General features: G+C 45.6%; 1 protein-coding gene across 3 annotated transcripts in view; it reads right to left on the minus strand.

The window, feature by feature from the left end:
• The window catches only part of ubtd2 (ubiquitin domain containing 2), a 35,380-nt gene that overhangs the window by 11,187 nt on the left and 1,045 nt on the right, over positions 1-23,148 (minus strand). For 2 of the 3 annotated variants that reach the window (XM_088604135.1, XM_088604134.1), the window contains exon 2: positions 7,631-7,867. In XM_088604135.1, coding sequence (XP_088460261.1) covers positions 7,631-7,867 — 237 coding nt within the window. Of the gene's footprint in view, positions 1-7,630; positions 7,868-19,763; positions 19,972-23,148 lie in introns of those variants that run through there. The other variant, XM_088604133.1, reaches the window with a different exon arrangement.

A 23,148-nucleotide genomic window follows, 5' to 3' on the forward strand; every position in this document is an offset into this window, starting at 1 on the left:
GACTCTCTGTGGTCATTAAAAATCCCAGGGCGTTTCTCAAAAAGGGTAGAGGTATTACCCATGTGACTTGGCCAAATTTCCCATTAGTCTTTACCAATCATGGACTCCTAATAATCCCCATCTATGAACCGGCTTCATCACTGTGTTCTCCCCACTGATCGTGTGGTGGTGAGAGTTCTGGTGTACTATGGCTGTCTTCACATCATCCAGTGTGATCGCCCCTTACTGGCCCCACTAACACCTCTTCCAGGGGCAACCTTAGTTTTTCCCAGGAGATCTCCCATCCAGGTACTGATCAGGATCACACCTCCTTAGCTTCAATTGTGAGCTGCAGGGTGATTCAGCTGCTGGCTATGAGGCCATTTTAAAAAATAAATTTGAAGACAAACAGCTGTGGTGCACAAAACACAGTAAATGGAAAGTGAGTGGCACCTTTATTCATTGTTCTGACTTGGAATTTCTGTGGGGTTTACAAGGAGGCGGCCAGGCGTGCCCAGCTCCTGGCTGGGCCTCTCTCTCTCGGTGCGTGATTAGCACGCCAGGGGGCTCATTTATTATTGACGCCGACAGCCCTGGCATCACAGCAGAGGCCCAGCTCCCTTTATAGGGACGCGGTGAAGCCAGCTCAGGCGATTCCAGGTAAGCAGAACAGTGGAAATTTACACTTTAATTTAACAAAAAGCACTCGACATTTGAACATCAGGAGGAAACGCCTGCCACGTGGGAACATTTCCAGACCCATCTGGCCAGGTGAAGTTGAGGGCTAATGCTTCTCTCCTCCTGGTATTTCCTCCTCCTGGAAAACGCCGTCTGAATAAGAGAACAGCCCTTACCAGCATCTCCTCACAGTTCATTTGCTGGTTTTTATCTCAAGCGATGTCTGTTTGCGCCCGTTCACCCAACTGGGTATTTTCCTGGAGCAAGGACGCGGACACTCCAGCATCGGGCTGGACCCGTGTCCCAGCAGCCTTTGCTGACACTGCCCCAGCAAGCCCACGAGGCAGACGTCACAGAGCGCGAGCACCCCGGCCAGCTTCAGGCTTTTCAGAGGGCTGCCTGTCCTCGGAGGTGGTGAAGAAAGGAAGTAATTCATTCTTACTTCCTAGGCTTATAACCAAACGCTGCTCCCCGCTAGCATCTCGGGACATTTCCGGATTAACCAGAATACGGACTGTCGGGATGAGCAGACAGGCTCTGCGCGGTGTACGGAGCCAGCCTGCCCTTGCCTGACCCGCTCACCGAGCTCCGGTTGCTCGTCATGCGATTCTAACCAGGCAGATTGCATGTCTGCCGCTCACCCCCGCGGGCCCTTCAGCCAAGAAGTTGCTTTTGCGGCGCGCCGCGCCCCCGCGTGCTGGAGTGAGGACCGGGGCCGGCCGGGAGGGAGCGGCACAGCCTTCTGAAGGACGGGCCCGAGGTTCCCGAGTGCCTGCTTGCAACGGTGGAGGAATGGGGGGTAAAAAAGCCTGGAAAAGGTCTTTACAGCCAAGCCGCCTCAACATCTGTACGCGAGGCTTAAGGAACAGCGTGTGGAGCTACAAGAACGCAACGCAAGCGTGTCAGCAGAGGCACGGGTGATGAGCACAACTAGCGCACGCACGTCTGAGCGTTCCGTCCCTCTGCTCGCACGAGGGCTGTGATGGCACGTCCTGATGGTCAGGCCCAGGCTAGGACAATTCATGCCGGATTGCCTGCTCTCAAAACTATGCAATACTATGGGGTCTGTCTGAAGCTATTTATACACACGGAGAGAAATATATTACGTTCTCTCGTAACCCGAGTATTAAGCTCCATCTTTGTACAGAAGATGCACGCTTCATCTAAGCCTTTAAAGCATGAGATATTCCCTTTATTGATCTTAAAGACAGCCTGAAAAGCTTTTTCAAAGGCCTTGTTGTACTGTGCAATTATACCACATCCATGCCTTGCTAATGCAGCTCTAAGAAACTATCGAGCTCTTGCAAGCATCCTTTTTTACAAAAGAGAAGAGAAATAAACAGATAGCGAAGATGCCAGCATATTAATTAGAAGCCTGCGTCTGCTTTCTAATGAAAAGAGCTCAACTCTACTTGAGCTCCTTAAGAATATTTTAGAACGTTCCTGCTGGGGACTGACCTGCCTGAACCAGCCTGCGGGCACTCATTTTAGAATTATAATTTGACGGAAACTTTATTTTAACTGGCGAGACAAAAGGATCACAGTGCCGGATTACAAAGGCAATCTGCAATTAATAATAATAATAATAATAATAATAATAATAATAATAATAGCTTACACTTATTTAGCGCTTTTCTGGACACTCCACTCAAAGCACTGTACAGGTAATGGGGACTCCCCTCCACCACCACCAATGTGCAGCATCCACCTGGATGATGCGACGGCAGCCATAGTGCACCAGAACGCTCACCACACATCAGCTATTAGTGGGGAGGAGAGCAGAGTAATGAAGCCAATTCTTTCCAAGACCAGCCTGCAGCTCTGGACATGCATCAGGCCTATTCAATCATATTACATACTGTATACTGTCCATTACTGTTCACCTGTTTATCTTCATGCCCATGTATGACATGCACACTTTTTCAGAACCTGGAGCTCAGTGTAAAATGATTCATTAGTATGAACCAGTGCACAAAGCAGTGGATGTAACTCTATCGCCCCTGCTACATGTATGGCAGAGATTAGAAGCCAAACAATGAGAATCACATTATACTTCATAAATGCGTGGTGAGTGTTCTCAGTACAAAATATCACACACGTCTCACCACACGGTTTTAAAGGAATTTTAGTCCTCCCCCCCCCCCCCACACACAACAAACAGAAATCTCAGCTTGTTTTAGGCTCAGGTTTAGCTTGGACAGGTAGGCGAAAGGCCCGAATCAGAGATTAACACACCAGGCTTTAGCAGACCAGAACCACAAAGAGCGCTGCCTCGCTTTCTACAGACTAGCAGTACCGAAGAGCCTTTGCAGCTAATTTGCAAGTAAAAATGAAACCAATGGAGAGGAAAGAGTGAAGAAAAAACACCAATACGTTAAATTGATGCAGGGTAAAGAAAAAATATTAAAAAATACAAGTTTATGCATTTGTTGGACACATTTTAATTGCAACAACAGCCAGAAAGAAAGCTAAAAGCACATCCCAGTGCCCTGGTTTATTTTTTTCCTTGTCACAAACACCTCTAATCCATTGATTTTATCTTACACTGCTGGTGGCTGATCTTTTAAGAAAGTCTGGTTTTGACTGTGCAGATTTAATCTGCACAGAATCCCGGGGGCAAAATCTTCTATCTCCTGTGAGGCCACTGTATCTTGACTGTTTTTTAAATACTGTCCTCTAATCATTTCAAATTCCGAGAGGTTAAATGAGGGAACAAAATAGTTCTCTCCGAAATAAACACACAGAAAAACCTACCTTTCCTAGGTATTCTCCTGCAAAATCTAAAGACTGTAGACCCAGCCTCCCCTGTGCAGGAGACAAGGAGAACGCACGTGTGCACAGAGTGTCTATAATAATAAACGTTATTTTATATAGCGCCTTTAAAGGTGGCTTCTCAAAGCGCTTTACAGAATGACAAAAACAATAAATAAAAGAGAATACACAAGATAAAACACAATTACACTACACAGAGGAGACCGTGGATGGTGGTACCAAGTATAGTAGGAGCAGAGGGGTAAAGAATGGAACCAGTTAAGTAAAGGCTCTTCTAAAGAAGAGGGTTTTGAGTCTGGATTTGAAGGAGTTTAGAAAAGGTGACTCTCTGATATCCTTGGGGAGACAGTTCCAGAGCTTGGGGGCATAACAGGAGAAGGCCCTGTCACCCATACAATGTAGACGGGATTGGGGGACAGTTAGGAGACCAGAGTTAGAAGAGTGAAGGTTGCGAGGTGGGGAGTAGGGCAATAATAGTTCAGGAAGGTACTGAGGTGTCAAGCCATGCAGAGCCTTATACAGTAGGTGAGCATGAGGATTTTAAAGTCCACACGAAATTTGACAGGAAGCCAGTGCAAGGACTCTAGGATAGGAGTAATGTGAACACTTGCACTAGACCTGGTCAGGATTCTGACTGCTGAATTTTGGATATACTGCAGTTTGTTCAGAGTAGATTTAGATGCCCCAGCGAGTAGAGCATTACAGTAGTCAATTCGGGAGAACACAAATGTGTTGATCAGCTTTTCAGCCACAGTCAGGGATAACATAGGGCGTAGTCTAGCAATATTTCTGAGGTGAAAAAAAATGTTTTTGACAATATGCTGCACATATGGGTCGAATATTAAGCCAGAATTGAATATCACCCCAAGGTTTTTTAATTTAGACTATGGGAAGCTTTTCACACCTACAAATTCAAAAGGCAAATGCCCAAGTAGGTCCAAGGTTATTTTTGTCCATCTAGAAGTGCTGACAATGAAATTGAACCTGATGAATTATTTTCCCAGGAACCCCCCCCCCCATCTTAAATAATGCCATCTCCACAACCATGCCTCTCTGGGCGAAGAGTAAGTGGCACAGGGGCCATGACAAACGTGTGTGTGCTGGCTGCACCCTGCTGCTAATGGGGTTGGATGCACACACAGGTGGCTTGTAGAGGCAGAACCGCTTCGCACCTTAGAACTGTAGTTGCACAGCCGCGCCACTGTATGGCGCCAGTAAGTCAATGGATTGCTCTGTCTGCAACTGCTCTGGACTGGAAAGAGGCTTACCTCGCATGGTCTTAGTGAGGCAGAAGTAGAAAGCATAAGCAATTCAGTCTGATAGCAATGCAATGCTCATTTTTACCACTCTTGGTCAAGACACCCAAGAGTTCAACAGTGTTTTGTTTAGTGGTTTGGGGGATGGTACAACAGAAAAGGCTGCGAAAGACGAAATACACTGCGATGCACCACATCCTGACAATCAAATAAAAAAAACTTGAGCTCCAAGTACCAGCTGCTTCACATAAAGCAAGTAAAAATATATAGAAAATATCTAAAAGCTCAGTTTATAAACATGCACAGTGAACAAAGGAGCCTGCTACTTGAGGTAGAGAGCACAACATCCCAAAGGAGCTCTGAAGCCATGGGTCCGAGCACACACGGAGCACTTGTGCAACAGCCGATTCGTGATGCGGCACTGAGCAAGCTCAGACATTAAAAGATGCCAGTGTAGGTAGGGCCCTGGAACACAAGCAAAATGATTCTGCATCCTGTTTCTTGAGTTGCAGGAAGCCATGGGAGATGAGATGAATGGGGGTGCTGTGGCTGTGGATTTGAACTCATGGTGTATAAAGCAGTGGTGGGGATGGGTAGCAGAGGGAGTCGTGTTTGCTAGTCCACTTAACGCTACAGAAAGCAGGGCCCTGTGGCTTTAGAACGGAACTACTTCACTTTGATTGCAGAGGTTTGGCTAAAGGAAGCCTGAAAATGGAGCTTTCGGCAAGTCCAGCAAGAATAGGGATACACTGGTCTTATAGAGATAATGAAGGAAACCTACATGCCCTGCTTTTATTCAATCCAAACATGGACAACAGATGCCAAAACCTGCATCTACAATCCAGACCGGAACAGAACAGATCCCAGAAAGTCAGCAGGACACGAGACTCCCTTCACACCACAGACTGAATTTCAAGGAACGCGGTCTAGGGAGAAAGACTCTGAGTGGCAGAACGCTTGAAACGTGGGAAAAAAACAGGAAAAGAAAAGATTGTGGCTGATGCTTCCAAAAAAGCAGCTCAGTAGCATGAAGGGTGTAGCACTATATCACACGTGCATGTTGGGTTGCTGCAGAATCACTACTGACAGGTGACTGTGCTTTGATTCAGCACAATTACAATGGGAAGCTTACGTGCTCAAAGTCCTACAATGCTCTCCCTGGTCAAGACTACAGACCTACAGCTGGGATGGCGAGAGCAATTAGCGTAGCACCACAGCAACACTCTCATAACCCTACTCTTCGCACCTCTATATGTGGAGGGATAATGGAGATGAATGCTGCTCAACAGGTAGACCTTTAGAAAGCATCAGAGCCAACGGGACTGTGCAATGAGATGGTTCCCTAACTCTGCAGCTGATGAAATGACTCCGATCCCAAGGCATGAATCATCACCACCTGCACTGAGTGCTTGAACAGGCAGAGCGATATGCAGGGATTTCATATTCAGCCAGTTAAAAAAAAAAAGACAAGGGTCAAAGCTACACCGCTTACAAAAAACTGTTAATAGGCGGACACTCTTCATGAGGTTTTTAAAAGATGGAGTACAAAGCATGGAGGATATTGTAGGCTGCCATGTTGTCTCAAGCACTGACCTGCTGTTAACCCCAGTTTAGTTGCTACGGCTGCTGCTTAAAACTCCCATTGCTCACTGGAGTTTATGCAGCTCCTCTGTGAAGAGAACAAATCAAATTCTAATGGATTTTAGAGAGTCTGACTCACTCCATCTGGGGTGCCTGTGTTGGGGAACCAGTAGAGACAGTACATGCAAACAGTTCTTGGAACTGCTTTTTTAAAGTTTTTAAAGAAGACTGACAAAAAGGCAGTCAAGATACTACAACTAAAAAAATAGCACTGGCCACACAGAATTGCTCAAGAATTGCTTATGCAGCTCATGTTGGTCTGCAGTTTCTGACAGTTTGAGCATGTCTTGCTTTGGTAATTTGTTTTCCACAGGTTCTGTTAAACTGACTCTCCAGGAACACCGATGTTTCAGTTCTAGAGTGACTGAAACGCCAGAGACCCAGTCTGTAAAAAAAAAAAACCAACAACACTGCGATCTTATTAACCTGTCTGGTTCAAAGAACGGGTGAATTTATCATGTCCTGACTCACGGCACCTTAAGCAGATGCCTAATAGCTTGCTGCACTTTTAATTAGCTCTGTCACAGACCGCTGCACGAACAGCAAATATTCAGCAAGCAGAATGGCATCTTTAAACCCCCCTCTTCTTTCACCTCCAGCCCATTACTGCTCGTGTCAAATTCCTCAGCACCCTGTTGCCACTTCATCTTTCGGATGAATTACACTCCTGCATGGCACAGAAATAACTTTCTGATGTACATTTTTCTTTTACTTTGCCCAGTGGCCTGTAGCTGCACCATGAACAATAAAGTGAATCTGCCCATCTGGTCACTTCTTTCTTGCGACTGCAGCCCTTATGAAATCCGTCCGACGGCTCCAGGCTCTAATTTTCAGTGAAAAAAAGAGTCAGGGGCCACAAGTGGAAACTACGTGGCAGTGCATTTAAAACTGAGAACAGGAGACTCTTCTGTACACAAAGGGGTGCAGGAGTGTGGAACAAGTTTGCTCTCGTGTGGATGAAAGCGACACCCTGGTTTCTTTCAAGAGACAGCTGGGTGAGATCCTCCACTCAGGACAGGAGGCATTTCTTCACACAAAGGGGTGTGGAACAAGCTGCCTGGCCATGTTGTTGAAGCCGATATGCTGATTTCTTTCAAATCAATTAACTACTAACTACCAAACAGGCCAGTTAGGCCAAATGACCTCCTCCACTGTTTTTAACGTTCCTGCGTTTGGCAACGCAAGCTTCACTGAGGGCCACAACGCCCGCCCTTTGTTCATCAGCCGCTGCAATGAAGGAGCAGTAGGGTGGGGTGGGGGGGGGCGTTGGGGGGACCTGCACAAGAGGCAGCCCACCGACCTACCGTGCGGTAAAGTTATACTCGCGCCGTCGATGATGGCCTGGGCCAGCTCGTGATCGTTGCTTTCGAAAGCGTGGGCCGCGGCCTTGAGGGCGTCCCAGATCTCCTTGCGCCCCTCGAAGGCGGGCGCCGTGTCCCAGAACTCATCCCGTTTGCTGCGGAGCTGCCCATCTGTCATCGGGTAATCACTCTTCCATTTGGGCTTGTCCTTCTTCAGGGGCTGATTCCGGCCCAGAGCCACTGGGAAGGGGAGAGGAGGAGTCACAAAAAGGCAAAACAACGAGACCGCTTGTTTGCTTCCCATAAAAATAACGAGCATCAGATTTGGAGAACATAAAAACTTCATAAACCTAAGCCAACCCTTGTACTTTCTGTGGCTTTTGAACATGTCAGTGCTGACAGTTTTTATGAAGCAGCACATCAAGGGTCCACTTATCCTGCATATCCTGAAACTGTGAAGGCAGTCCAAAAAAAAGGTTAGCAATAAAGACAACAGAAGGAGAAAGAAAGCATATATACAGTATACAGTATATAACGGCTCTTGGCAGAGAACGATCAAAAACTGAAAGCAGCTGAATAAAAGAGTGTGATGAATGGCACGCACAGGGTAAAATGACATTAGAAAGGCCAAGGGTGGCACAGAAAAGAGCACTGCAATGGAGGCTGAAAGAAATCTTTTTCTAGCTCGGTGCTGTAACAGTGAAGGATGAAGTAAAGCAACTTGGATACAGTAATGGGAAACATCCTGCACATGAGAAGGACGAGGCTGTTAAATGAATAGTTCACTCAGGTGTTTCACACAAAAGACACTGAGGACATGCCACAGTCAAAGCAAAGAGAATTCTGCATTTCACAATATGAGCACAGAGGAGGCATTGATGTTGCGCATGTTAGAAATACTACATCCCCAGTGCCTGATGGTATTTTCATAACTGTGTTAAAAGAAATGAGAGAGGTTGTTTATAGACTGTTAATACAACATTCATTCAGGACAGGAGTAATACTCTTTGACTGGGAAAACAAATCACCCACAGCAGACATCAACAAAAAGACTGGCCAAACCAAGACAAATAAATATATGCCAATATACCAATGCTAACCACTGCACCACCCTGCCACCCCCGCAGCCCACATTTCTGACCCTTTAATGTCCTTAATAACACAATGTTATGATCACAAACACAACTCATAATCTTGATAATGCTCTTGTGAATATCTCATCAGTCCATGATCTAAAGAAGCCAACATGCTTTTGCTTGATAAGCAGAAGTCCCTAAAATTGTATACAAAGGGGCATAAGAAACGAAGCAAACACTGTGTGTTTTGGATGTCGGGGAGGGCCAGAAAGCAGCATGTTAAAAAGGCAACCTCAGCCCTGCAGATGAGTCACGGAGGATTTCCTCCTTCCCAATCCCAATCCCAGCAGCTGCAGACCTAGTTCAGGCCTGCCTGTCTGTGAGGCAGGGGCTGGGAGCCGGCTGTCTCCAAGCCTGCCCTGGAGATTGGCGTGATACACGGCAAAGATTTCTACAGCAGAGTCCCACAGGACACACTGATATACATACCATCTGTCTGCACCTATGGAGCCACTCTGAAGACTTCCCCTTCTGCGGCAGGACTAGAATTACTTAAAGTGTTCTATAAAAGGAGCGACTCCATTACCTGTTATAAGGCAGTCCTAATGCACAGTTAGTGAAATCTCCTGTGAGAAAAATCCCTAATTATAAACCAATCTAATAATATTTAAAAGATACGTTTAATCCTTAACTGTGCATTTGTAACATAATCATGACTAAAACCCCCCTTCAAATACATAGTGTGAGAATTAACTGGTTTAAGATTCTATAGAAGCACAATGTGCAAGTACAATCCAGAAGTATTAGGACCACAAAAGTAAAAACATATCACTGTACTGCAGTCAAGAAATGTGTAATTTTGATCAGGAAATTAATATGAATGATAACTACAATACAATAGGTCTTATATTGGGGCTATTCCAGGCATCCACTCGATCACATACTTTGTGTTCAATCTAGTGGCCAAAGGTATTACGGCACGTTGCCTTTAAAAGTTTCAGAATGTAAAAGTTTGGTTGCACATCCCTTTAAGGCAATCACTACCCAAAGTGTGCAACCCATTAAACTCAACAAACTCTTTCTGCAATCATTTGAAATGTTTGCGGCAGCCACCTCTGAGATCTTGCCTTTTCTTGGAGTGTTCCGACTTCAGTTTCTTTCTCCAGCATGCAAAACACAGACTTGATTGGATTTGAGTCTGGAAATTGACTTGGCCAGTTGAAGATTTCCTACTTTTTTCTCCTGATTGAACCCTTTTGTTGCACTGTCCATTTCTACTAAAAGTATTTTCCCCATTTAGTGTAAATCATGCAGAAATCTCATTTCTCTTATCTTGAGCAGTAGCAAAATACAGGGGAAGTTCAGATGAAATTGAGAGCAATAGTCATATTATCAGGTGCAACCACGTATAAGTTAAAGCAAAATAAATGTACAAGATTAATGAAAAGTGCCTAATTAAGACTGAAGGTGATTTGAGTTCTTACTCAAACAACGAATTCAATTAAACAATTAAGATCAGGATTGGCATGAAAACCCTCAGTCCTCAAAGACTGGCATTGCTTGTTTCTGAGTTAAATGATTAATACATTTCTTACGGCTCACTGACCTCTATGTGCAGAGAAGGTATATCCAATGAATTTATTGAGTGGACAGGATGCATGATTTAATTTAGTTTCCACTCCAGCCTTACTTTTCTAAGAAAAACCAGGATGTGAGCAAGGGCTGGAAATTAGATTCCAGGTACACAGCAGGTTGATCCCATTTCAGGCTTTTACAATCAGCAAGGTCTTTTACAATCAGCCTAACTTTAGCTCCGGATTTTAGCCAATGCGAATTTTCTCAAAATAAGGCTACAGGAATAAAATATCCAGTGCTCGGAGTTGGCTTACATGCTAGCAGTGTTGAAGCCAACGGCGATGCAGCTGGTGCTGTGAAACTGGGGCCCCACCCCGGAGAGGCACCCACAGGTGTCCCAGCCAGGTGTTAGAAACTCAAACTCTGGGTACCTCAAAAAACAAAATTAGATTCACTTGACACTTGAGTACCAAACTACCAAACTCACAAGATGGGCTGAGTCCCCCCATCTATACTTTCTTATGTTCCAAGTATGGGCCCAACCTTTAACTCAAGGCACCACTCCTAAAGTTAAACATGAAGCATTTAAGAAAAACAGTTGCTATTCTGATTATTTGAATTCACTCGTATTTACAGTAATAATAATGAAAGTCTGCCCTGCTCACAGGACTTTCTCTATCCTCATCAAAACTTGTTTAATGAAGTAATTGAATTGATATGACTGTGGATGACGGAGTGGAGGAAAATGGCTAGCTCAGGCTCTCTGTGCCTCTCTGGTCAAAGATACAAAATAGTCAAGCCTCCTGGGCCACTGTGGTTAAGAGGACAAACGGTCAAGCTGTCTGGACAGTCGTGGGCAAGCAAACAATGGTCAAACTGTCTGCGCTTCTGTGGGAAAGGGTCAACTGTATCAAAAAAAAGCCGCCTGCTCCCCAGTGTCCAGCCGCCTGCTGAGTAAAGCAAGAGATTTTTACAGCAATACATGGTCCATTATTTTAATGGCTCTTGTCAGAAGCACAGGTTAGTTATATAACAAAAGGAGGATGGTGAGAACAGTTTCCCTCGGCCTCAAGCCCTGCTGTACAATATACATCAGTGCTTCCTGGAAAAGCCGCCTGTGTTCCAATAACACTGCAGCAGCCTTTTAATTTCAGGCAGCAAAACTGGGCCCTCAGTGATGTTACTGCAGGATAGCAGACTGCATACAGGAGGCCTGCATGCACCAGGGATGTCATGGTTGAGGGCCAAAAACAGGAGTCAGGGTAACTTCGCAAAAGAAGATTCTGTAAATTGTTCTGAATGTTAAAAAAAGCAAATATAAACCTTAGGGGTTTTAAAACATTATATACATTTAAAAGCGGTTATAGAAAAGCTATCTTGTCAGATTCCTCACAAAACACTGGCATTAAAGGGCGGTCATTAAATTTGCAGAATGTAAATGTTCAGCAAAACATGGTCTGTTATTCACAAGAAAAAAAGTCAGGCTTTTATTCGTAGAAAAGGTTAAGGTCAATTAATACCACTTGTTTTGATTTTGTGCATCTTTTAGATAGTTTTCAGTAAATGTGTCAATGGCAATTAACATGTCGCTTCTGAAAGAGTCAACATACCTTTCTAAACCCTCCCAAAAAAACAGTGGTAGAGCTGCTTTTTATTTCTCTTGGTAAAACAGCTGCCTGCAACCTCACAGTTGTCTCCCTTTAACTGGTGCCAGCAGGAAAGCGCATCAAGTCTGCATTTCAGATGCCTGTTCACACAGCTGTCTCCCTAACTCTCCAAGAGGCGTTCCCGCACGGAAAAATACCAGAACCAGTCTGGTCACGGGCACCTAAACCCAACGCCACTGTACAAATTGTCCTGATGAGGCGTAAGAAGCAGCATCGCCTTTACAGTTTTATCTGTCGATGTAGATTCACGCGAAACAAGCTCAGAACATTCGACACGGAGTGATGCCTTTTTACAGGCAGGTGAAACCTGAAACGGATCAGACTGGCCCGCAGTCAGCCGGAAGACGCTCACAAATCCAGAAACCCCGAGAGACACGGGCTCACACACTTGCCACCATTAACTCCATACATCGCAATCCCTGTGCAGCTATTCTGCTAGTTCCAGCTGCCAAATGGTTTAATTTAATAGAACACCGTTGGAGACTGACAGCATACGTCCAAATTTATCACAAGAGCAGCTTCCATACCTGAGCTTTCACGAGTACGAGGCCATCTGAATTGCTTACCGAAAAGCATTCACTGAATTGCCGTTTTCGGCAGAGATATAGTGTGAATCTCTTGTCAACAAACCATCTAGAATTGGAGAGCGAACAATGACTGTCGGGTAACCTTTTCTACTGGAACTACTGCACAAATAAACACATAAGGTGTTCAAATCTGTTTGAAAGACCCATAGTGAAGCCCATAAGGATTTTGAAAGGCACTCCAGATTCGACTCCCGGCTCCTGCTTGACTACAGATGGAAGAAAATGAATGCACACCGCCGGCTCTGGTCTGACAGAGAGTATGGTCATCTTGGAAAGGTCCAGCTGTTTCGGCAATCTATCTCCTTGCGCCAAGCCATTCACAATGGTCACTTTGCACTGTATTCCCAAGTGCCTGTGACCTACATTTGAAACAAAAGAGCCTGTCCTCCCAAATAAATGGGCAGAGTGGAAATGTCTCAACCTCTCTATTCCTTGATAATTCATAATCCACACGCTGATCTGACAGTACAAATCACTTACCACCAGCCGGCTTCACTTTGCCAAAGTATTTAGAGCTACTGCAGTACATCAGATTTAGGGAAAAAAAAAAGACAGAAACCATTAGAGGTTATGCATTAGGTTTTAGAGCGGCACAAACTGACAGGAGGTAGTGTGTTGGTCAGCACTGGCGCCTTGCAACGCTGGGGCCCAGGGTTCAGTACTTGGGGTGCTATTTGAATGTCTGGAGTGTGTATGTTCTCCTCGTGTTGGACTGGTTTCCTCCCAGGACCCCCACGTTTCCTCCCATGGTCAAACTACCAACATGTCTTTGAATTGGCTTATGGGAAAATTGTCCCTGACGTGAGTATGCGTCTGTGTGTGCCTTGCAATGGACTGGCGTCCCCTCCAGGGTGCACCTTGCCTTGTGCCCACTGCCTGCTGGGATAGGCACCGGCTCCCCCACAACCCTGAATTGGATAAAGTGGGAGAGGAATGGATGGAAACACAGACAGGCCTTGTTGGAGGGGGATCCTCCGCAGCCCCTGCTGCTCCCTGACACTGCCATTTGGAGCTGAAAATACGCCACCCCCTTTGCCTGACAACTGAATTCACCGGAGTTTGCCCCACACTCCTGCACCTCTTTGAGTTAAGTGGCACCTCCCTTCTTTCTGCGCCTGCTCTCCCTGCCAAATTAAAAGGAGCAGTTCGGAGTTAACTCTGCAAACTGCTGCGATGAACACCTGGGTAAAAACAAAAATCCTTACTTCAGACCGCTTTCCAACTTTGAATAACTTGGATCAAATTACCGAGCGGTGGATAAAGGTAATCCACTTTACTCCTTTAAATTACACAGCTCCAGCAGGATTGAAGCCCCGGGGGGTGTTAAGATTAGGATGCTTGTTCTTGACAGACTGAAGCTTGCCCAAGTCAATTCACTTTCATCACCTCTATGGTTTTATTTTAGGCAATTCGTTTTTGGACAAACGTTTGGTCATTCAACAGATCCCTGGATTTCTATTAATCCTTCCCAGAACAGCATTCCACAATCTCTTCTCCAAGCCCCCCAGAGCGGCACTATCTCCCAACCCCTAGAATTGTTATCTCGGACTTGAACTAGCAAAAGTAGAGCCACGCAGCGCTGTACTTCCACCTCAAACACTGAAATAAAGAAGCAGACACCACTCATCAAGTGTTTGCGTGCAGTGCACCTCCGGAGTTTGGGAAAATTCATTGTGTGGCTCATTTGTCATGGCGGCTATAGGAGCATTTCCACTGAAACAAACAACAAATAAATAAACTTCAAGGGTGCAGATGGAAAATCCATGTGCTGATTAACTCACAGTGTTACTGTTTCTTGAGCCAGTTAATGCTTGCAGCTCTACAGAGTGTATAAAATGTCACTAACTTTACAAAAATCAAGCTGGCTAATCTATCGTTCTACTGTGTTTGAGATAATTTTGGCAATGAAGCTCATCCATCCATTTTCTCACTGCTTCTTCCAATCAGGGTTGTGTGGGAACAAGAGCCTATCCTAGCAAGCAATGGGCGCAAGGCTAGTCACTCCCTGGATGGGACGCCAGTCCATCACAGTGCACACACAGACACGGACACACTGGAAGCAGGGTCAATTATTTCGAAAGGTAACCCACATGAATGTGGGGAGAACATACAAACTCCTCAAAGATAACACCCCAGGTCCGTAACTGAACCCAGGCGTGAGCCCTCGAGGCAGCGATGCTAACCACTGCACTGCCATGCAGCCGCAATGAGGCTCAGTTTAAACTTAAATTGACTTGTGCCCAGATTGCACACATACACTACCCCATGCTCAGTGCACACTTTACTTGATACAGTACTGCATATGTGCAGCCTGTAGGCGTCTGTGGGTTTCGGTCTTACTGTATAAAGTTCAAACCGTAATGCAAGTGTGGTTGTATGTGCACAGACACTGCAAAAGCCATAAATTCAAATGCTGCACTACTGTACAATTCTTTCGGTTTAACTAAGGTCCCCTCACCCCCTGTGGTGAGCCCTGCTACACAGCCGGTCTTAGATCTCGCACGTCTGCACAGTAAGGACCCGAAGTCCACTCGGTTGCTACTTCATTGGCCAGCGAGACACTGAGAAGAAACAGGTCAGGAGTCACACTTTGACACAAAGTAAAGCACTTTGAATGGTCTGGGCCCTTATTGTATAAACTGGTAAGAAACATACAAACAGTTTCACACAGCACTGTTCTTTGTCGTCCAAACCATCACAGAATGATGTGTGCTGTGTGAATGAGCCATCACAGTATATATTTGGTGCTTTCCAACTTATCGTTGGACATGGAATTAAAATGTACAATTCTGTGCTGTTGTGCAAGAGAGTCTAGACATGAAGAAATAACTCCTGACAAATTAAACTTTTAAATAGTCGAACTTTGTGTCATAACTGGTACAAACACGCCAATCAAACTTCTTGACGCCCAAGTTCTTTGATTTACACATCATCAGGTAGTTAACAGTAAACAGGTTTGGAAAGTGCCACAAAGAGCAGAGAAACTTGCTTCTAAAGCATTTTCTTGCACTTGCAAGTTAAACATTGCACATTTTCTGCGATGCATCTGTAGGCCCTCCATGTGGTGTATATGAAGGCAAAAAAAAAAGACAATCCAAAATATTTGCTACATTCCCAAGTTTTGAAAGCTGGAGCTTTCACAACGTTCGATGGCAGAGCCCATGAAGGACAAGTGATCTGAGGCGTGATGGAGAAGTGGAGAAACTCTCGACATGTTTTGGCGAGATCAAAACGTGTGGATTTCATTTTCACAAGAATCGCAAATGAGCACCATCTGGGGTGAAGATTTTAAAGGAGCAGCGCATTTCAATTACCGAATCCTGTCTCGACAAACGGGGCGAAAAAAAAACCCTTGAGGATTGTATTACTGTGTAATAGGTGAAGTTTCATGTTGCAGATTCACGTGTGCTTTATGGCAAGAGTGTCTCTCTCTGCCTTCACAAGCCCATCAAAATCAGGCTGTCCAGAGGAAATTAACACAAGGCTATGGGCTAAAGTCTGTGCTTGACCAACAAAATACCTTCAAGCTCCAGAATAGATCCGACTCCTGTTTTTAAAAATATGGAAAACCCCTTACTGACAATCATTACACAAGAACTGACATCTTTCCATTTTTTTTTCTATTAAGGAAGGAAACACGCAGATTGAAGTAGATTGTGAACAAATGGTAGAGGGACATTTGCAAATGGACGTCCTTCCTGATTAGACAGCTTGTGGCATTACACAACACATCGCAAGTGCCACCTAACCAGCCATTCCCACCAGCCTGTGTTAACTGGGCCACTTGACGGCACCAGAGCATTCCAAGGCAGGCCATGCCTGAGCCAGGGCTTTGTCAGTGGTCCTTAAAAGCAGCCGTGTTTCCTTTGTGGCGAAGCCAGCAGCTGTCCGCTCCGTTTTCAGCAGGTGTGGCTCGTCTTTCTGGATGAAGAAGGCAGCAGCAGAACCAGGGCCTTGCTGTGGTCTGGAGCGTGTGGCGCTGGGGTATCCTCTTACCCCCTCCTCTCCCCCCCTGCCGGCATCACCTCTCAATATCCCAGCGTCAAGCGAGACTGACGTTGCTCTCGTGTAACTGGAGACGGCGTGGTCCTGTTACACAGCGTGGCTGCTAGCGGCTCACAGCGACAGCACACCTATGCGCATCTCATGGGTCTAGTACAGGGGTACAAGGAAGAGCCGAGATCTTTGCTACTTCCAAGACAGGAGGGTACAATTCCAATTTCTGGTTCTCTCTCTACCTGATCACTTAATTATCTAATTTAACTAGTTATTTAGATGAGTAGAAGGATTTCCTTGCTTTTGAGAAGGTAGAGAATCAAAAGGGAACCTATAAAAACCTGCTGGACAGCGAACCTTTCTGGATCAGAGCTGGGCCCCCCATCTTCCAAAAGTTAAGATAAAATATCTAGTGAACTGCTTTTTGAAAAACAAAAACCTTGCCGGAAACCTGCACCCATAAGATTCATTTTTGTCAATTCCCAAAATGCATGCTTTAATGTATTCATCACAAACTGAGCAAATTAGAGCATTAAACTCCCAAGTCTCAGTCGTGAATATTCTTCCTCATCACTACTCTTCTTCATCACCCCTCCAACTATCTGCGTGGCCTTTTCACTGTAGGCACCTTCTAACTTTGAAATGCTGCAGATTCTTATTTCAATAAAGTCACTCTGAGATGCATTCACAGAGGAAAAAAAAGACCACCGTGAAACAAGATAATGCACTGCTTTGCAAAAGAAATAGAGGACATCGGTCTACAGATTCCTAATCACTCTAGATCTGTACATTTATCACTTCTTCCACCATGTTACAAAGGGGGTATTAACGTTATTCAAAGGGCTACAAGGTTAGTTCCTGGATTTTGACACACCAGGGATGGGTAACTCCAGTCGGGAAAGGCTGAAAGCCAGTGGATCTTTTATTGGTTTTGTTGTACCTCAGCTCCTACGAAACCAGAGGCCGGTTCAGAGAAACCAAATATAGTACTTAGATGAACAGAGGCTAAAGGCACAGAATCTCTTTGATGCAGGGCAGAGGCTAAATACAAGTATTTAATATTTTGATAGGTACTGACAAAGTCAACCAAGAAGACTAATTAATGATGATTGTGATGCAAGGGTCCTGGCTGAAACTAAGAACAGTACATATTTGGAACTGAAAATAGGAGCTATTCCTTCACATATGGGTTTATGAAACAATTTTTCATTTCTCTGCCTGGGGACTGAACCCCGTTCTGGTCTTATACAGTTTCTCTCTCCTCCCCTGATCTGTGTGTCGTGGGGCTGCAGGAGGACTGAACCCCACTCTGGTCTTGTACAGTTTCTCTCTCCTCCCCTGATCTGTGTGTCGTGGGGCTGCAGGACGACTGAACCCCACTCTGGTCTTGTACAGTTTCTCTCTTCTCCCCTGATCTGTGTGTCGTGGGGCTGCAGGAGGACTGAACCCCACTCTGGTCTTGTACAGTTTCTCTCTCCTCCTCTGATCTGTGTGTCGTGGGGCTGCAGGACGACTGAACATCACTCTGGTCTTGTACAGTTTCCCTCTCCTCCCCTGATCAGCAGGTGAAGAATAGTATCACCCAGGTGGTTCTGCACTTCAGTGAGGGATGAAGTGGGCCCCCTCCTATATGTAAAGCTCTTTAGATCCTTGTGGATGAAATGCACTACACACAATTAATTATTATTCCCTTTCAAAATAAACCTTCTTAAAAAACGCTCTACAGCATAAAATTAAAAATAGCTAAAGCAACATACACAAAAACAGACACCAACCTTACTTTACAAAACACTAGAAGGCTGCAGATGATTGAACTAATATGCAAATCTCACAAAGCATCGTTAGCCAAATTAAAATAATTCAGTTCCTCAAGTACTAGCGCTCCCCGCGTCTGCAGGGAGACCCTATACCCAACAATGACTGCTAGGAAAAAATTGCAAGCAGCAAGTCATGTATTCAGACATACATCTAGACTGAGGGTCTATGTTCAGCCATATAAAGGCCTAAGAGAACATTCAGAGCTCTTACTATACCACTGTATTGAAGAACAGTAAACGACAAACATTAAACAATAACTCATTTCATTCCATCAGGAGGTCTATCAATTAATGAGTCAGGCTACACTGCCTACAGTGAAGTTCAAAATAATGCCACCATTTCCCATAGAAACACCAAACAATGGAAGGCAAACCTTCACAGCAAACAGCACTCACTGCCCTGTAAAAGGAGCTGTGTGGATGTGTAAGTTGTTGTTTTTTTTAGTTATACAGTATGTGCTCCATGGGCTGACGCACACCAGGCTTCTGTTTACCATTTTCTGTCTGCAGCCCCTTTTAGTACAGTAACTGCGCAGCAGGAGGGAAAAAAGCACTAAAGCTGAAGGGATCCTACTGCCCTCTCATGAAGCACTGTGGTTGTGACACCTCTGAGAAACAATGAACCCAATGAGTCCATTTCCTGTGGGGGGTTGAAGACCAGCAGTGTCCCAGCAAGCTGGTGCCGTTTATTAAGGCAATAATGACGCTTCCTCCTTTCGCCAGCAGAAAGAGGGGAAGCATGTCGATTTCCCCATGCTTTAATCCACAGAGACTCACATTTGCACCCATTTACACAGCTGTGTTCACCGATCAATTAGAATTATGCAGAGTGCTATGGTGGGGCAGCAGTCAGCGATACTGCCTCGCGGGGCTGGGGTCTCGGGTTCGACTCCTGGGGTGCTGGCAGAAGCTGCCACGTAACAAAAACAGGATCTGAAAAAAAACGGATCGCTTCGGTGACCATTGCCTTCGGTTTACAAACCCAGTGTATAACGGCACAAGTCCCTAACGAGTTGGATTCCTTGATTCAAATGAAGAAAACGTGAAATTGACTAAAAAAAAATCAGATTAAAGAACAAATGACTTAACAGCAGGAGTGGATGCGGGCCTGTTTCTCTTCAGTTATCTTTGCTTGCCTTTCAAAGGATGAATGTACAACTCAGGGCAAGGTTATTTATATTTAAATGTAATTTGCAATCTCGCAGCTGAGCTCGCCTGGCCATTGTGTCGGAGGACAGAATGATACAGCTGCACAAAGTGAACACAGAGGGGAAAAAGCAGTCCATTATCGCCAATAAACCACTCAGTGCCCCCAACGAAAACAAGCACTGGGTTAAAAAAAAAAAGCCTGGTTACGGGACGCAGGTCTTGTACATCTCGTACGTAAGACCCAGCGAGAGGATTTTGCTTCCATTTACCTTTCGACACAACCCTCGTCCGTAAATATTTTCTGCGACCTGGCACCCAACTGACGTGTAAGGAAAAGATCCAAGTCTTGGAACAAATAAAAAAAAAAAAACAAGTCCCCAAGGCAAAGCAGTTGTTCGTCCACATTAAAACAGACTCCTGTGATTCATTCAGGAAACATCTAATGCAGTTTCACATTTTCATAAATATTTTAAAAGACGCGTCTGGTTTGGAGAGCGGCACACGTGTTACAGGGGGACTCCCAGCTGCAGCCAATGTGTGCCCGTTGCTGTTGCTCAGTAATCCCGGGGCCTGCTGTTAACGGCCCGCGCGAGGTTTATTTCGTGCGCCGAGACACCTTTGCGGCCTTCGCTCCCAAAGACTGAAGATGCCAGCGAAAAATAAAAATAAATTTAGCGCCTCGCTGCCGTTCCTAACATGTTCACGGTGGTGCCTGCCAAGTTATTCCAGGAATTTCTGGTAGAGATTTGTTTCTAAAGCCGAAGGAACAAAGGTTTTCTTTTGCGGCCGGGAATCTAACCCCTGCCCCGGGATGGTCCCCCATTCCTCTCCTGGCAAAACGTGGGAGCTGTCCTGTCCAGTTCAACCATTACACCGCCCTGTCAGGGAGAAGAGCAGGGAGGCTGGGAGACATCCACAGCCAGCTGAGAGAAGAATTCGGGTTTTTAGGTGATGCTGGGAGAAAAGCATCTTGAGGATGAACTCTAAACTGTTTAAACTGTAACTGTAGCCGTAAAAAAAAAAACACTGAATTGTTAATCAAACGCGAGCCTGGTTTCTTGCTAATTCGGAGTGCTCTGGACAAGAAGGAAGAAGTTACAAATGGAATGCATTTAACTTTTGAAAAGAGTGTCCAAATCTTATACCTAACGTGTAGAAACGCAAGCCAAAGCTGTTCATTATTTACGGTCAGGGTAAGTTCCCAGCTTGCATCAAAAAGCGTATTTTTCTCATACAAAAAGAACCACTTTGGCTCAAGACAATGACTGCATCTGGGCCTGTTTGCTTTTTCGGAGGGCACCAACACCTCCTTCGCACACTCTGCCTGCTCCTTAACGAGCTGCAGTTCAGAATTGGAGCATACAGAGGAGAGACGGCGCTTCACCCCTCTCCTCTAGCCTTGACAAGACATCCGAAGGCTCGCCGGCCTGGTATCCATATCTGCGCGTTCCAATAAACAAGAGGAGCGCCCCTGCCCGTGTGGTCAGAGCAGCTCTAAACAAATTACCCTGGCAGGTCTGTCAGCATGATAAATCTACCTGAGCAGTGCATTAGCTAAAGCATTGCCAACCGCAAACAGGGTCACCATTTTGGGTGTTGTAGTGTCCTGGTGCGCACAACCCCCATTGCGCTGGAGATCCCAGGCCTCTGCAGTCTGCAATGAGTGTGCTGAATGTGGTCTGTTTTAAGGGCAAAGGATCCTCATGTTGTACAGACACCACCGCACACATAGGTGGTATCAGATGCAGGTTAAAGGTAGTATCTTGTATCCTCTCCCTCCCACTAAAAGAAAATAAAATGCTCAGACAGGCCAATTTATTTTTAAGGGGTGACATGTAGAACTGCCCTCTCTCTAGCCACACACACTGCAATAATGGGGAACAGTGCTGGGCATTGCCCTGAACTCCGCAGGCCGTATTTGGAACATTTTCCACCTGTCTGCTATCAGGCAGCCAGTTTTCCAATGGCAAGCTTCGGACGACCTCGGAAGGTGTGACTGGGAGGACAGACTGGGAGCCCCCCGGATCAGACACTGGTCCATCAGTGGGCTGAGGAGAGAAAGGGACAATTCCCGACAGCCAAACAAAACTCACCGGTACTGTATGTCTCCGGGAGGCAGGAGGACACTGGAGTGGGACACTAGGGAAGCCTCGGGGGACCATGCACACTCCACCCAGACAGATCTCAGAGACTCAATTGAACCCAGGAGCCTGAAGCTGAAGGCAATAGCGCCAACCTGAGCACGGACATAAATGCTACTTGATTGAAGCAACTAGCATAATTGCTGCCTGATGAAAATCGGAGAGCGGCACACCAGGGTGAGGAGCACAGAAAGGACAGGGACGACTTGCTTACACTCAGTACTTTTAGGTCTCACAGCAGCTGAGAGACAGAACTGATCCTCACATACAATTCATCTCACTCGGATCCATACGCCCCATACTGAAAAGACACACAAATCACTGACCAAACCCCAACTTCAACAGTGAATTACTCGACCAGCTGTAAATCGTGTTAAATATCTCGTAACCTCAATTTACATGTGGTGTGATTACGCACAGTTTACAGGCTGTTCTGAGAAGACCTCCAGCCCTGCGACCCCCGCAAGGAGTATTTCTGGACACGACCAATAAGAAGATGCCAAACAGCTGTTCTGCTACAGGCTGCTGCACAGACATGGAGGCTTTCCACAGAGACACAGTTCAACGTTTTGCAACATACTGTCTCTGCAAGAACACGATACCGCATGCTCCTCCATTTATGGTGCCTCTCAAAAGGTCTGCAAAACAAATCCACAACAGGAGGGAGTTACAGGAAGTTAAGGCACGAAAACTCAAGGACACCTTTAATGTTCGCTCACAAGTGAATGGATATACCTGTGTATCACAACGGCAACCATACTGTAGCTTCACGTCTTCATACTTACAGCCCCTGTAAGAGCCCCTTACTTACAAAGAGTGACACCCCAACTGTCCCTTTATAGTAGTCAAGTTGTGAAGTATAGTCACGGACATATAAAGTTATTTTACTGAGCCCGGCTTCAGACGGATCGATCTAGCAAAGCTAACAGCACCGCTCCAAATATCCCGCACTAATATTAGTCTTTAACCCCGCAGGTCAACTGAGGGCACCGATTTTCTACAAGCCACTCCCACAGTCAGCGGGACAATAGGAACCTCGTACCAAGTTAACCCTTTTAAAAACAGGACAAGGGGGGGAAACCTTACCCCTCCGCTAGTGACAAAATGAAACGATTAAAGGAGAGCATTCAGAAAAATACGCAGCCACCTTCTTATTCATGTGGACAATCACCGCACGGTCACCGAAGGCTCCTGAAAACAACGATCCTGCAGCAACAATGAATGAATAATGTATGCATTTTAGGCTGGAAATAAATAATCAGGTTGCATTTTCAAGGCAGGGAACGAGGAGAGGTGGAAACGTGATCCCACAGCCCAGCAGAAGCACCTTCAGTGAGTGGGGCTGTGAAACTAGCAGTTCGCGACAGGGATGGCTTGAGCAGGGCTCCCTTTCTGTAATCTTCATTGTTCACCCCGTATTTCCACTAAAGTTGAGCTGGGCTTGCGGCTCATCTCGCACCACTTCCTGTTTTCACTGAAAAAGCAACATGGTAACTAACGGTTTTTACGACTG

This window comes from Lepisosteus platostomus, chromosome 13 (assembly GCF_059453375.1).
Source record: "Lepisosteus platostomus isolate fLepPlt1 chromosome 13, fLepPlt1.hap1, whole genome shotgun sequence".
NCBI lineage: Eukaryota > Metazoa > Chordata > Actinopteri > Semionotiformes > Lepisosteidae > Lepisosteus > Lepisosteus platostomus.